Source organism: Balaenoptera ricei, chromosome 21 (genome assembly GCF_028023285.1).
Source record: "Balaenoptera ricei isolate mBalRic1 chromosome 21, mBalRic1.hap2, whole genome shotgun sequence".
Lineage (NCBI taxonomy): Eukaryota > Metazoa > Chordata > Mammalia > Artiodactyla > Balaenopteridae > Balaenoptera > Balaenoptera ricei.
In genome coordinates, this window is record NC_082659.1 from 13546033 (window position 1) to 13560367 (window position 14335).

The 14335-nt window shown below is 38.4% G+C and overlaps 2 protein-coding genes across 8 annotated transcripts in view; one reads left to right on the forward strand and one right to left on the reverse strand.

Moving 5' to 3' along the window:
• The window catches only part of PRIMPOL (primase and DNA directed polymerase), a 71447-nt gene that overhangs the window by 40906 nt on the left and 16206 nt on the right, over positions 1–14335 (forward strand). The window contains exon 14 of one of the 5 annotated variants that reach the window (XM_059909775.1): positions 11896–12308. The exons of 1 other annotated variant lie outside the window; for it this stretch is intronic. In XM_059909775.1, the coding sequence (XP_059765758.1) occupies positions 11896–11960 (65 nt within the window). In that variant the 3' untranslated portion in view covers positions 11961–12308. Of the gene's footprint in view, positions 117–316; positions 767–7539; positions 7680–11895; positions 12309–14335 lie in introns of those variants that run through there. 3 more of the 5 variants (XM_059909777.1, XM_059909773.1, XM_059909778.1) reach the window with 3 other exon arrangements.
• CENPU (centromere protein U) overlaps positions 1–14335 on the reverse strand; it is a 32463-nt gene that overhangs the window by 3599 nt on the left and 14529 nt on the right. For 2 of the 3 annotated variants that reach the window (XM_059909781.1, XM_059909780.1), the window contains exons 7-12: positions 11477–11543; positions 10185–10293; positions 7792–7870; positions 7519–7566; positions 6348–6409; positions 4126–4282 (exon numbers count right to left, since the gene is read on the reverse strand). In XM_059909781.1, the coding sequence (XP_059765764.1) occupies positions 4126–4282; positions 6348–6409; positions 7519–7566; positions 7792–7870; positions 10185–10293; positions 11477–11543 (522 nt within the window). The remainder of the gene's footprint in view (positions 1–4125; positions 4283–6347; positions 6410–7518; positions 7567–7791; positions 7871–10184; positions 10294–11476; positions 11544–14335) is intronic. The other variant, XM_059909782.1, reaches the window with a different exon arrangement.

Sequence of the window (14335 nt, forward strand, 5' to 3'; positions counted from 1 at the left end):
GAAACCGTATGGAAGATTTACTTTTACTGTAAGAACTGATGGAACGAGAACAGCAGGTCCCTAAAATTCATCATCTGGAAAAATTACTGGGAAGATCAATAAAGTGTCTTGAAAGTTGCCAATCCAAACTGTCCTTAATGATTAAGACAAAATTAAATACAAACCCAATGTAAAATAGAAAACAAAGCTCAACTCATGATTTTGAAATAATTAACAAAGCCAAATATCACGGTGCAATTTGTATCTAAGGGTGAGTGACTAAAATCGCCTGACAGCTGTATCATACTTATGATAGTTTGTTGCTTATGTTTTCAAGGTGATTTTCTTGGAAGTGAAATTAAGCAGAAAAGCTGTCAGACTGACTACCACCCAATAATAATGGAATTTTTTTCTAGAATATCACCATATTACTAGGCAATTCAGTTTAACAAGTATTTGAGAGCCTAATGTGTTCAAGCTACCATGGGGCACCTGCTCTCAGGGAGGGTGGGCAAGGGGAAGAACTAACATTTGGTGCTAGATTCTTAGTTTAGGAGAAGAGGTAAGACATATACCCCAGTATCTACACTCTGAAAGCATAACGCACAGCTGCTACAACGGAAGTCCAGAACACCTGAAGGCTTGCACAGAACAAGATGTTAGTAAGAGTCATGTATTCCAAACAAGGCAGTCACTAAGTCTCAGTTCTCACCAAAGTTATAATGTTCAAATTCAACCAGTGCTACTGTTAATTTCTCCTACTAACCAAAATCCCCAACTCCAAATAAGCTTTAGACCAGTTGGGTTACTGTCAAAAAAAATTAAAAACATTCTATTTCCAGATCTCTAATATACTGAATATAAACAAATCTTTATTCTCCTGAGCCTAACTTTTAGATCAGTATCAACACTTTGAAGTTGAATTTGGAAGTGAAGAATAAGATGTATGTATACATTATATATTTGTATATCATAATTTTATATAAAATATACAAATTTTTCCTATAATTTAAATATTTCTATTAGTCTGAGTTGGTTATCATAACAGTAGCGAAGTCTGCAGCAAAAATCAGAACCAACTACAAAGTTTACTAAAACTGAACCAAGCAAGAAACAGGAAATATGAACAGACCAATTTACTAGTTACCAAAATTGAATCAGTAATTTAAAATCCCCCAACAACCAAAAGTCCAGGACCAGATGGCTTCACAGGTGAATTTTACCAAACATTTAGAGATGAGTTCATACCTGTCCTTCTGAAACTATTTGCAGAGGAAGGAATACTTCCGAACTCATTCTGTGAGGCCACCATCACCCTGATACCAAAACCAAAGATATCTCAAAAAAAGAAAAGCACACGCCAGTATCACTGATGAACACAGATGCAAAAATCCTCAATAAAATCTAGCAAACCAAATCCAACAATACATTAAAAGATAATCACACACCATGATCAAGTGGGACTCATTTCAGGGATATAAGGATTTTTCAATATCTACAAATTAATGTGATATACCTCACTAACAAACTGAAAAATAAAAATAATATCATCTCAGTAGATGCAAAAGAGCTTTTGATAAAATTCAACATCCATTTACGGTAAAAAGTTCCATAGAGGGAACTTGGCTCAACATAATAGAGGCCATGTATGACAAACCCACATCTAACGCCATACTCAATGGTGAAAAGCTGAAAGCATTCCCTCTAAGATCAAGAACAAGACAAGGATGCCCACTCTTGCCACTTTTATTCAATGTAGTTTTGGAAGTCCTAGTTACAGCAATCAGAGAAGAAAAAAGAAAAGGAATCCAAACTGGAACAGAAGTAAAGCTGTCACTGTTTGCAAATGACATGATACTATACATAGAGAATCCTAAAGATGCCACCAGAAAACTACTAGAGCTCATCAATGAATTTGGTAAAGTTGCAGGATACAAAATTAATATACAGAAATCTGTTGCATTTCTATACACTATGAAATATAAAGAGAAATTAAGGAAACAATCCCATTTATCATCACATCAAGAAGAATAAAATACCTAGGAATAAACCTACCTAAGGAGGCAAAAGACCTGTACTCTGAAAACTGTAATATGCTGATAAAAGAAACTGAAGAGGACACAGATGGAAAGATATACCTGGTTCTATACCAGATACTATAAAACTCTTTATAGTATAGTATTTATAGAGGAAAACGTAGGCAGAACACTCTTTGACATAAATTGCAGTGACATCTTTTTGAATCCACCTCCTAGAGTAATGAAAATTTAAAAAATAAACAAATGGGATGTAATTAAACGGAAAAGGTTGTGCACAACAAAGGAAATAATGAACAAAACGAAAGGACAACCCACAGAATGGGAGAAAATATTTGCAAACAAAGCGACCAACAAGGGATTAATTTCCAAAATATACAAACAGCTCATGCAGCTCAATATCAAAAAAACAACCCAATCAAAAAATGGGCAGAAGATCTAAATAGACATTTCTCCAAAGAAGACATACAGATGGTCAAAAAGCACATGAAAAAGATGCTCAACATTGCTAATTACTATAGAAATGCAAATTAAAACTACAATGGGGTGTCCCCTCACACTGGTCAGAATGCATCATCAAACAGTCTACAAACAACAAATGCTGGAGAGGGTGTGGAGAAAAGGGAACCTTCCTACATGGTTGGTGGGAATGTAAATTGGTACAGCCACTATGGAGAACAGTATGGAGGTTCCTTCAAAAACTAAAAATAGAACTACCAAGTTATCCAGCAATTTCACTCCTGGGCATATATCTGAAGAAAACCATAGGGCTTCCCTGGTGGCACAGTGGTTAAGAATCCGCCTACCAATGCAGGGGACACGGGTTTGAGCCCTGGTCTGGGAAGATCCCACATGCTGCAGAGCAACTAAGCCCATGCGCCACAACTACTGAGCCTGTGCTCTAGGGCCCGCGTGCCACAACTACTGAAGCCCACATGCCTAGAGCCCGTGCTCCGCAACGAGAGGCCATAGAAATGAGACGCCTGCTCACCGCAACTAGAGAAAGCCCGCGTGCAGCAATGAAGACTCAACGCAGCCTAAAATTAATTAATTTTAAAAAAACACCATAATTTGAAAAGATACTCCAGTGTTCACTGCAGCACTATTTACAATAGCCAAGACATGGAAGCAACCTAAATGTCCATCCACAGAGGAATGGATAAAGATGTGGTAATATATATACAAAGGAATATTACTCAGCCATAAAAAAGAATGAAATAATGCCATTTGCAGCAACATGGATGGACCCAGAGATTATCATACTAAGCGAAGTAAGTCAGACAGAGAAAGACAAATGTCGTATGATATCACTTACATGTGGAATCTAGAAAAATTATACAAATGAACTAATTAACAAAACAGACTCACAGACTTCAAAAACAAACTTACGGTTACCAAAGGGGAAAGATGCAGTGGGAAGGGATAAATTAGGAGTTTGGGATTAACATATACATACTAATAACAACAAGGACCTACTGTATAGCACAGGGAACTATATTCAATATTTTGTAATAATATATAATAGAAAAGAATCTGAAAAAGATTCTTATATACATATATATGTATAACTGAATCACTCTGCTGTACACCTGAATCATTGTAAATCAACTATACTTGAATTAAAAAAAAATTTACCACATTTTTCCCTACTACATGCCTTTTTAATATTTCTCAACTTCTAAAATTACACCTACCATTTATATGGGATAATGGCTAGTGTTTCAGATACAAAAGATACTAAAAGTATGGGCTGAACAAAGAACAAGAGGTTGGTCTTTATAACATGTATGAGTGGTCTTAACGTTGATGACAATTATAGTAATAAAGCATAGTTGTTCACTTGAGATTTGTACACAGAGGATACACTTCCCTTAAAGAAATTCAGTTCTCTGAAGCTTAAGTATAATACCTTAGTAAAATCAGTGTTTCTGGATTTTTCTTTACTCCTCTGGCCTTAATTAGCTAAAGAAGTGGTGATAACAAATTTTCACCAATTTATAGTGACGCTTTTTGGGTAGACACCAACGCTGCCTCCCCATAGCTCTTGTACTCTAGCACGCAAATGCCCTGCGTCTTCTGAAGCATAGTGAAAAGTGAAAACTGAAGTTACCGTTTCCTTTACATTTGGTTCTTTCTCTTGAATATCTGAATAATCTTGATGAAGCTGTTTTAAATTAGACAAGAAATATGCTGCATTCCTAAGGGAAGCTTTTCTCTCCTTAAGTTCATCATACTTTATTTGTAGTTGTTTCAGCTCTGGTTCTAACCTAAAACAACAAAAAAATTTTTCCCGAAAATAAATGACAAAGTATTACAACAGCCTAATAAGTTATATGAGATGGAGTATGTCAGGATACTGAGTGAAGTTTTAAAAGAACAGGGGAGGTGGCCTAGACGGTCTGAGGTGTCTTTAGCTCTGAAATTATAAACGTGAACGACTCTGGACTGAATTTAACATACAGAAAAAACTCTGAGACATGATGCACAATGAGTGCTCAGCAATGAAGCCCAGAGACGAATATGCCTTACATGTCCTAAAATTCATCAAGTCATTTTAAAAGTCTTGGGAACTATTGAATTAAAACATACTTGGGTAAAGATTTTAGCGCCCCAGGTGGAAGCAGACAGGTATTGCAGTTTAACAGTAAAAGTATGGACAAAAAGCCTTTCCTCTGCCCCTTCCTCTTGTTGAAATTTTGTCCATTTCCAAGATCTAATAAAACCAGTGGAAAAACTCAGTGCCTGGATGAAATGTGTGACCTTGGGCAACCTGCTTTCTCTCTCTCAGTAGCTCATTAGTTTCTTAACCTATAAAATAAAAAGGGATAACTTGGGTTTTGTGGACCAATTTATAAAAGAATGGGGAGAGGCTACCATCTTTTATTCTCACAAATAAAGATATAAAAAAACAACCATGCTCTAATATCATTTTACAAAAGAAAAGTCCTCGTAACAGTTCCGTACACTGAACAAGTGCTGCATTCTGGAAAACTCACTGTGCCATCTGGGTTGTGGGCAGGAGTGCTCAATTTGGAGCCAGTCAGCAGACACCAGACCGCGGCTCCCTCACTTCCTAGGCAGGTGGCTGAGGGTCAGTTACTGCCCTGGGCCTTAGGTCTTTCACATGTAAAGTTACAATAATGACATACTACATTTTTCTCTTTCTGTACCTTTTCAAAATACTGTACTTCTCAACTTCTAAAATTCTATCTAGAAAAGGAACAATAGATCTCAAAGACAGATGAGTCTTCTGTAGTTGTCTTATATGCCAAATAACCTACCTCACAGGGTCACAGCGACGAGTCAGTATGTAAAGCATTTATAGGACAGTACCCAGCACACACACAGCTAACACCTTAAAGAGCTTCCTCTCATTACCCTTCTTATCTTGGCCTGGGCCAGTGAAAGCTTTAGCATGGGCCAGCAGCACCTGTCCATACACTAGCTTTGGAAACCGAAGTCCTAGACAACCCATTCTTCCCGCTTCTAAACTTCTGTGGCCGTCTCATCTTTAAAACTTAGTACTTAATTATAGGTTGTCTTTTCTGATAAGACCACTTTTTCAAGCTATTTTAAACTCCTTAAGAGCAGAGAGCGTATCTGATACTGCTTATTCTGCTGCTGCTTTACTACCAACCCTCCAGCTCACACAGCAGCCCTGTCTGAATGGAAGACCACCAAAAAATACTAGTTGGTTGACCAGCTGATGGATTGTGCTCCAGTCTTCCTAACCAGAGCATGGAGACAGCCCTGGTGGAAACTGTCCTGGCCCGACACTTGGGAATGGACCCACACGAGTGCCATGCCAAACTATACCTGTCAACAACATTCACAAGAACTGTTAACACTTAATACAAAACCTACTGTATCCCAGTCTCCGTGAGGCACTTTCTGTATATTTATTCATTTAAATCTCACAACACCCTGTGAGGTATAGCTATCACTGTGCTCATCTACAAATGAGGGAACTGAGGCATTGAGAGGTTAAAAGTAACCTGCCCAAGGTAGCACAGCCAGTAAGTGGCAGAGCCTAGATTCAAAGCCAGGCAGTCTGGTTCTAGATAGAGTCTGTGCACGCACTAAGTCTCTAATTCGGCTGCCTCTCGGGCCAGAACTGAGAGCTCTCATGGGGGGACAGGCCACTGCTGAATTCCCCTCCGCTCACAGCTTCTCCACTTGGCAGCAAAGCCTGCCTTCACTGAGCTTCCAAGCTCAGAGAAACCTGGGGTTTAAACGCAGCACAGCAGCAAGTTTTACAACAAAGCCTCGCATGGCATATCGTGATTAAATCCTTCTCGTAAGTTCTCAAAGAGGATTTTGATATTATCTTACCGAAGCAGTTCATCCTGGACTTCAATCAAACGTTGCCTTTTCTTTTCGATATCTGAGATCATCTAGGTAATACAACAGTTAGTTAAATTAATTTTGTAAATATTTGAGCACTGCCTTGTGCACTGTATTGGAAATATAGTGGGAAACAAACCCCATTCTTAGCATCATGGAACTTTGGTCTAATAGGGAAGATAGACATTACATACAAACAGGATGTAATTACAACTTGTGATACATGCTATGAAGGGAAAGAACAGGGAACTCTGAAAAAGAACAGGGGTATCAACTTGAGGACAACTTTAAAGAGGAAGTGGGGTCAGATCTTTACTACCCTGTGAGCTATAAAGTAAGGAGTTTCCATTTTATCTAGGTACACTAGAAAAATATTGAAGCAGGGGAGTGTTATGACACAATTTGTATTTTAAAAAGGACGTTTCAACATAATACACTGTATTATCTCAACTATCACTTTTAGTGACTACCTCATATTCCACTGCTGGACATTCAGACTACTCCTGCTTGCTTATAAGAAATGCAGAATTGACCAACGGGAGATTAAAACTGAAAAACAACGAAGGCTTATAATCACCAGAAGGAAAAATGTATTCATTTCAAATCCATTTCTGTTATAAATGTACAGGGGGGAGCTGTGCTTCCACACGTAGGTTCATGCAAGTTTGAAGCTAGAACATCGGATGTCAAGTGGTCCAACTATAAACACATGGGCAAGGAGGGCCTCATGTTTCCTTGCAAACTAGCGGCATACAGCACACTGAAGGAACAGAACCAGGACAAGAAAGGAGGTCTCCTGACCCTTAACCCCGGATTCTTCCCAGGCTGCCTTTTTACCGGAGACATAAGACAGTGCTTTAGTCTAAAAGGTTTTTGACATACACAACAGTGATAAATATACATTACTTAACACTTATCCATGTAAGTGGTCATTTTGGGCTTGAGAGCCATTTTTAGGCTAACTAGGATCCCCAGTTCCTCAGCTTGCAGGATACTCATCTGATCAATCACCAGATCAACCAAAGAAAAGCCTGACTAAAAAGATAAAAAGATCTTATACAAACTCTCAAGGTCATAAAACCCAGAGTCAGGTCTTTACTTAACTGTACATATGTGCATGTTCTAAAGGACTGTGCTTCTAATCACATAAGTGAGTTACCTTAGTGTTCTTCCTTTTCAGAGTTTTCAACACCTGGACTTCTTTCAGCTACACAAAACAAAAAATAAATATTCGCCTGCATTTTCCACAGTTAACTGTTTATCAGTTTACAATATAACCACATCTAGTTTAAAAACAACATGTGAAATATGTGTAGTTCTAATGAGTTCTTTACCACATTGCCAGCAAATGCAAGCTTTTCTAAGATAACAGTATGCTGCTCAGGATTAGTAAAAAATATCTAGACCAACAAATTTATGTCAATGAACTTACCATGTTGATGAGTTCTTCTTTCAAATTAGAATGAAATTTGTTGATTGCTTCCTTACAAATTTTAGAGTCTGTTTTTTGTCTGTAGCAGAATAAAGAAAGTTAAACTTAGGTGTTACATAAAGGATTTTGAAAGGTGTGTTGCATTTGTTTAGCACACCCATAGACACACACACAGTTTGGTATGTGACCTTTTGAATATCTAAGATGGCATGGTCAGCTTGCAGCCCTTTCTCAGATTTAAAAAAATACTGGAAACATCTCAACAAACAAAAGAAAAAGAACAGGAAATATTTCGCCCAAACCCTCATGTATGTGGTCCGCACTCCCTGACACTGGCCACATCCACAGGTGACACTAAGCCATGTAGAAAGCAATGTTTACAGCCAATCCCCGTCTTTTTCTGCTGCCTGATCCAGTGAGCAGCAGACTTTAGCCCCTTCCTTCCTCCCTCCCTGCTATAACTGGAGAAATAATTGTATAACGCATCTGGACTAACCAATGAGTAAGTAGCTAGAAGCCAGCCATTCAGTTCTGCAAAAACTATAAAGCTGAAACTGGCTCAGGTCCCTGTCATCAGGGACAAAAGAGCCCAGTCTCCCGTCTGGCTCACTCTGGCTGGACACAGACCCACAGCGACCGTGCAGGAGCAGCACACACTGCCAGGGTGGCAGCTAGCCTTGCTCTGCCTCGGCGCAGTACGACACTATAAAGTGTGCTTCTAATCGAAAATAAATCTCTCGTGTGACAGTTTATCTTATAGTTACTTTTTTCTTGGGGCAAGTCCATGAGGAAAAGTCACCCAGCATAAGGGGACTAAGCCCACGGCCTAATTCTTCAGAAGCTAAGCATAACATAAGAGAAGGCCTACACATTTGAATACAGATTTTTGTAGAAGTTTTCATCAAAAAAAATGGAGTATTTCTAGTGACATCAGAAGACGGTGGAATAGGAAACCCCAGACCTCATCCCCCCACAGGGACACCAACTTAACAACTACCTACAGCCCGAAAAGCCTTTATGAGAACTCCAGAAACCAGTTGAGAAGTTGCAGTACCCTGGCAAGTTCAAAGTCAAGAACCCACGTTGAAACAGGTAAGAGAAGCCATTTCACATCAACTGTGATAGCCCTTCTCCCAGAATTAAAGTCTCTAGGTATTATAAATATGATGGGTTTTGGGGTGGGGGAAGGGTGAGAAGACTAAGACATGAGAGCTTGCCAAAATTCTAACCTTCCTGGTGGGGAGTTGTAAATTCTACTTTTTTTAAAAAAAAGTTATATAGGATTAAAAACATCAAAAAGTAAAAAAAAAAAAAAAAAATTTTTTTTTAAAGTAAAAACAGTGGATCAGTACATTCTTCTAAATATATGGATAATTAAAATAAATGTAAATGGACTAAAGTCAACAGGTGGAATTCAAAGATGGACACTTTGGATTTAAAAAAGATTTTATAAGAAATAATAAAGTTTAAGGTGAGACAAAGGTTGGAAATAAAAGTTAAAAGAATATAAAATCTGGCAAATACTAGCAAAAGAAATCTAGTGACATATTAGTATCAGATAAAATAGATTTTAAGACAAAAAGCATTTTTAGGAATGGAAGGGGTCACTACATAAGGATAAAATGTTCAATCTAAAAGAGCAATTTTAGGGCTTCCCTGGTGGTGCAGTGGTTAAGAATCCGCCTGCCAATGCAGGGGACACAGGTTCGAGCCCTGGTCCAGGAAGATCCCACATGCTGTGGAGCAACTAAGCCCGTGTGCCACAACTACTGAGCCTGTGCTCTAGAGCCCGCGAGCCACAATTACTGAAGCCCGCGTGCCTAGAGCCCATGCACCGCAATGAAGAGTAGCCCCCGCTCGCCGCAACCAGAGAAAGCCCGCGCGCAGCAACGAAGACCCAACACAGCCAAAAATAAAATAAATAAAAGAGCAATTTTAAACATGATATCTTAATAAAATAATCTCTCTATATAAATAGCATAAATTGATAGAAGTACCAGGAAAAACTGAGTAATACTGATTCTACATAGATCCAATAATTAGAGATTCTACATAGAACCACTAATTAGAGCTTTCCCACAGATTATGTGCCAGGCCATAAAGGAAGCCTCAATATTTCAAAAATAGGTATCACCAGTCCATGAAATTTGACCGTAACTATTTAAGATGGAAGGTTAATACAAAAATATAAATTAAAACGTCACATATTTGGACATACAAAAACATACTACTTAATAATTCACAGGCTTAAAGAAAAAAATCATAATGGAAGTTTAAAAATATGTAAAACAGTGATAATGAAAATTCTACATATCAGAAGCTGTGGAGTGAGTAGAAGTGCTATTTCAAGGGAAATTTATTAGGCACATATATCACAATATCAAAAGACTTACTTATACTCTAGGAGGATGTTCTCAAATGCAGACAAAATGACATCTAACTCCATGATGTCACTGGTTTTCTTTTCTTTTAAACACCAAATAGGTAAACAGTCGGAAGTATCTACAACATTAGGATAAGTCAATTTAATCTACCGATTATCAACAGTTTAGCTCTAGGTCCATGGTTCTGAAAGCCTACAACGAAAGTAGTTCCACCAAATTGCTAAAAATAGCGAGAACTTTTGAAGAAGCACACGGGAGAAGACATGCTCACTTCTTCCTCTCCCAGTCAGTCTCACAAACCCCTGTCTGTACCTCACCCTCTAACTGCCGTCTGCTTGGTTCTCCCATTTCTGCTGAAGCAGCCTAAAGCACTGCTGCCTTTTAATTACCTTGCTGTGTCTTTAACAGTCTGCTCTTATCTAACACTACTGGTGATTGAGATCTTCTTTGTTAACTGTATTTTCATAGTTTTAATCTACCTGATAGGCCACTTCTAGGACACATAAGGTTACTGAGTGTATTGATTCAGATAGCTGTAGGAATATAATAAGAGATTAACTAAACTATGGTACATTTGTGAACGAAATATTATACGTTCATTAAAATGTTATTGTAGAATATTTAATGACAAGGACTTGAGCCCACTTAGTGTGAGAAAAGCTCAGTAAAAGAATTGAAGAGTAAAGACCAAAAAACCTGGTAGTTATTTTGGGGTGATGGAATTGTAGGTGATTTTATCTTCCTTTCCCTACCTTTGAAATTTTCTAAAATACGCATTTTTATAATAAGGAAAATGTAAAACTTATCTTTTAAAAGAACTGAAGGAAAGAGAGAAAATGCTTTATTTTCCTCCCATTTTTCAATAAACTGTGTCAATAAAAAATGATGTAAAGATGTTAAAAAAAAAATGATGCAAAAAACATGGATGAATCTCAAAGTTATGCTGAGTGAAAGAAGCCTTCTATAAAAGAGTACATACTATGTTGTATGAAAAGAGTATATACTGTTATGAAAAATTAAAATAGATTAATGAATAGGCGCTAAAGCAAGTATAATAAATTTTGACAGTAAAATCTGGGTAGTGGGTATATGAATAGATATTGTACAATTCTTTCTCCTTTGTTGTATGTCGAAATTTTTCATGATAGATGTTGGGAAAATCACTTACTCCAAAGTCACATATTTTTAACTTTTTAAAGTAACAATTTTATATACTTAAATTTAATACTTTATCAAATTAAGAAATATATTTTTAAAAAAGAAATTCTTGAATGATTGATGTATAAAACACTATTGTATACCCAAGTCTGTGGCTTCACTTCTTGGTTTCTTCCTTTTGCCACGAAACATCTTCTTTTTCTGAGTTTTCTTAAAAAAACAAAAAAACCACAGCAAAGATTTTTATTTAAGAGGAGTCTCTCTTCAAACAAGAATTAAGACAGTATTATCAGACACTGTCAATATTTTAGCTACAATTCTCATTTCGTTCTAAGTTAATAATTATATAAATTATCTAAATTAATATAAGAAAATGCTGAAAAAAATAAAACCGTCTCAGGATAAAAAGTAATTAAAACTTTCAGTTGGCTTGTAACAGTGGGTGCCTTGGAGGAAACTGAACTTTTATTATTTAAGATAATAATGTGTGGAATCAGCTCAATTTCTGCCCCAAGCTAAGAGGAAGGAACAGCTTCTGAACTAGCTCTCTTGCCATAAACAGCCATAAAGCGGGGAGAGGGGTGGCACCCTCACTCAGGCACCGGACAACAGGCGAAACAAGCCTGAGAGACTCAGAAGGTGGGCCCTGGCTGCCTGCCGTCCCGCACGCCGGGGACAGCTGAGACGGCAGCGGAGCAGGCCCAGTCCCAGCAGAGAGCGGTAACCCTCGTCCGCGGGAGGCAGAGACCTGCGGTAAGCTGCTCAGGGAGAAGAGCAGAGGTCTGGGTGCGGGTCCCTGACAGCCCCCGACCGCCTACTCCACATGCGCGTGAGGCTACAGAGAGCATACTGGAACGTGGCTATCGTGGCATTAAGAACGTAACAGGTAATAATGGACAAGAAATTCTGGGGGAGATCAGATGGAGAAAATGCAGAGACCTCATTAACAACTAGTTAACAGCTGTCTATCCAGCTGAGCTAGGGGAGAGACCACAACTTAGGGGTAAGAACGGTACCCTAGAGCGTGCAATCTCAAACAGGGTGAAACTGTTCCCAAGGGGGCAGGCCAGAAACTCTCAGATAGTACAATGGTTTGTGACCCTCCGAAGTACCTCGTATATACACAGATACACAGTGTATTTATGATATTAAAATTTAACTGCAGGGGGATGGTTAGGAGGAAAAATGTCTAAAAAGGCTTCTTAGGGAGGACAACAATGGAAGAGGGTTGAGAAGCACTGCTCTAGAGTAAGGCTTACCCTAGACTCACCCTAACAAAGCCTAAAACCAATCTCTGGCCAGATGCACCAGGGAGACAGAGACGGGAGGGTGTGGTAAGCAAGATCCCCAATGACTTGGACAATTCCCTCCCCTTGAGTGTGGGTGGGTGGCTCCTGTGAATATGATGGGATGGTCACTCCCTTGATTAGGTTACGTTTCATAAGAGGTCACTGCAGCAGACTGGAGAGATTCTCTGGCTAGCTCTGAAGATGTCAGCTGCCATGTTGTGAGAGGGCCATGTGACCAGGACCTAAGGGCAGAGAGTGACCCCGCTTTAACCAGAGAGAAAACAAGAACCTCAGGCCTACAACGGCAAGGATCAGAATTCTACCAATAGCTTGCATGATCTTAGACGGGGACCCCGGGCCTCAGATGAGATTTCAGTCCTGGCTGGCACCTTGACTCCAGCCTGTGAGACCCCGAGCAGGGAATCCAGCTAAGGTGAGCCTGGACTTCTGACCTATAGAAACTATGAGGTATAAATACATGTTGTTTGAAGTCACAAAATTTGTGGTATTTTGTTACGCAGCTACTGAAAACTATTACAGAGGTTGAGTCCCACTGAGTTAGAGAGGCTTGGAAGACACCTTACGCTTTCCACAGATTGACCCTAACGAAGGATAAACCACACTACAGAAGTTCAAGATGATCAGCCAATAATTAAGATACCTATTAGAATGAAAGTCAGCATTCAGAAGAAAACACAACTCAAAATCTCAACAACTTATCAACAATGTGGAATATACAATTAAAAAGTATTAGATTAAAAATGTTATACAAAAAATGTAACCTATAGTCAAGACAGAAAAAGTACTCAAAAGAAGCTGACCCTGAGACAGCCCAGATACAGTCATCCCTCAATATCCAAGGAAGATGGTTCCAGGATCCCCCATGGATACCCAAATCCGCTGATGTTCAAAGTCCCTTTTATAAAATGGTGTAGTATCTGCATGCAACCTACATACATCCTCCTATAAACTTTAAATCATCTCTAGATTACTTATAATATCTAACATGATGTAAATACTATGAAAATAGTTGCTGGTGCCTGGCAAATTCAACTTTTGCTTTTTTGGAACTTTATGGAATTTTTTGTGAAATATTTCCTATCAGCGGTTGGTTGAATCTATGGATGTGGAACCTGCAGATACAGAGGGCTGACTCTACCTGACTTAGAAAACAAAGACCTTAAAGCAGCTGTCATAAATATGTCCAAAGAAGGAAATGATGGTCTTAATGATTATGCAGATCGGGAATCTCAGCCAAGAAATAGAAACTATGGGAAAAAAAAAGAAATTCTAGAAATTCTAGAACCCAAAAGCATGCTACTAAAAAGGAAAAGTCACTGGGTGATGTTTTATTTCCTGTGGCTGGTGTAATAAACGACCACAGCTTCGTGGCTTTAAACAACAGAAATTTCTTCTCCCACAGTTCTGGAGTTCAGAAGCCTGAAATCCATTTCAATGGGCCAAAATGAAGGTGCCGGCATATTATGACATATTAAAAGCTTGATTAAAAGATATTATATATTGATATGTCAAGAATCTTAAAATAGAATACATATGACCCAGAAATCTTATCATAGCAATTTCTTCTAAGGAAATGATCAAGGATGTGCACAAAGATTTAGCTAGAAAAGAAAATCATCAAAGCACTTACATTTTAAAAATTACAATTGCTCATTAGTAAGAGATTAAACTATGGCACGTTCATGAATGAAA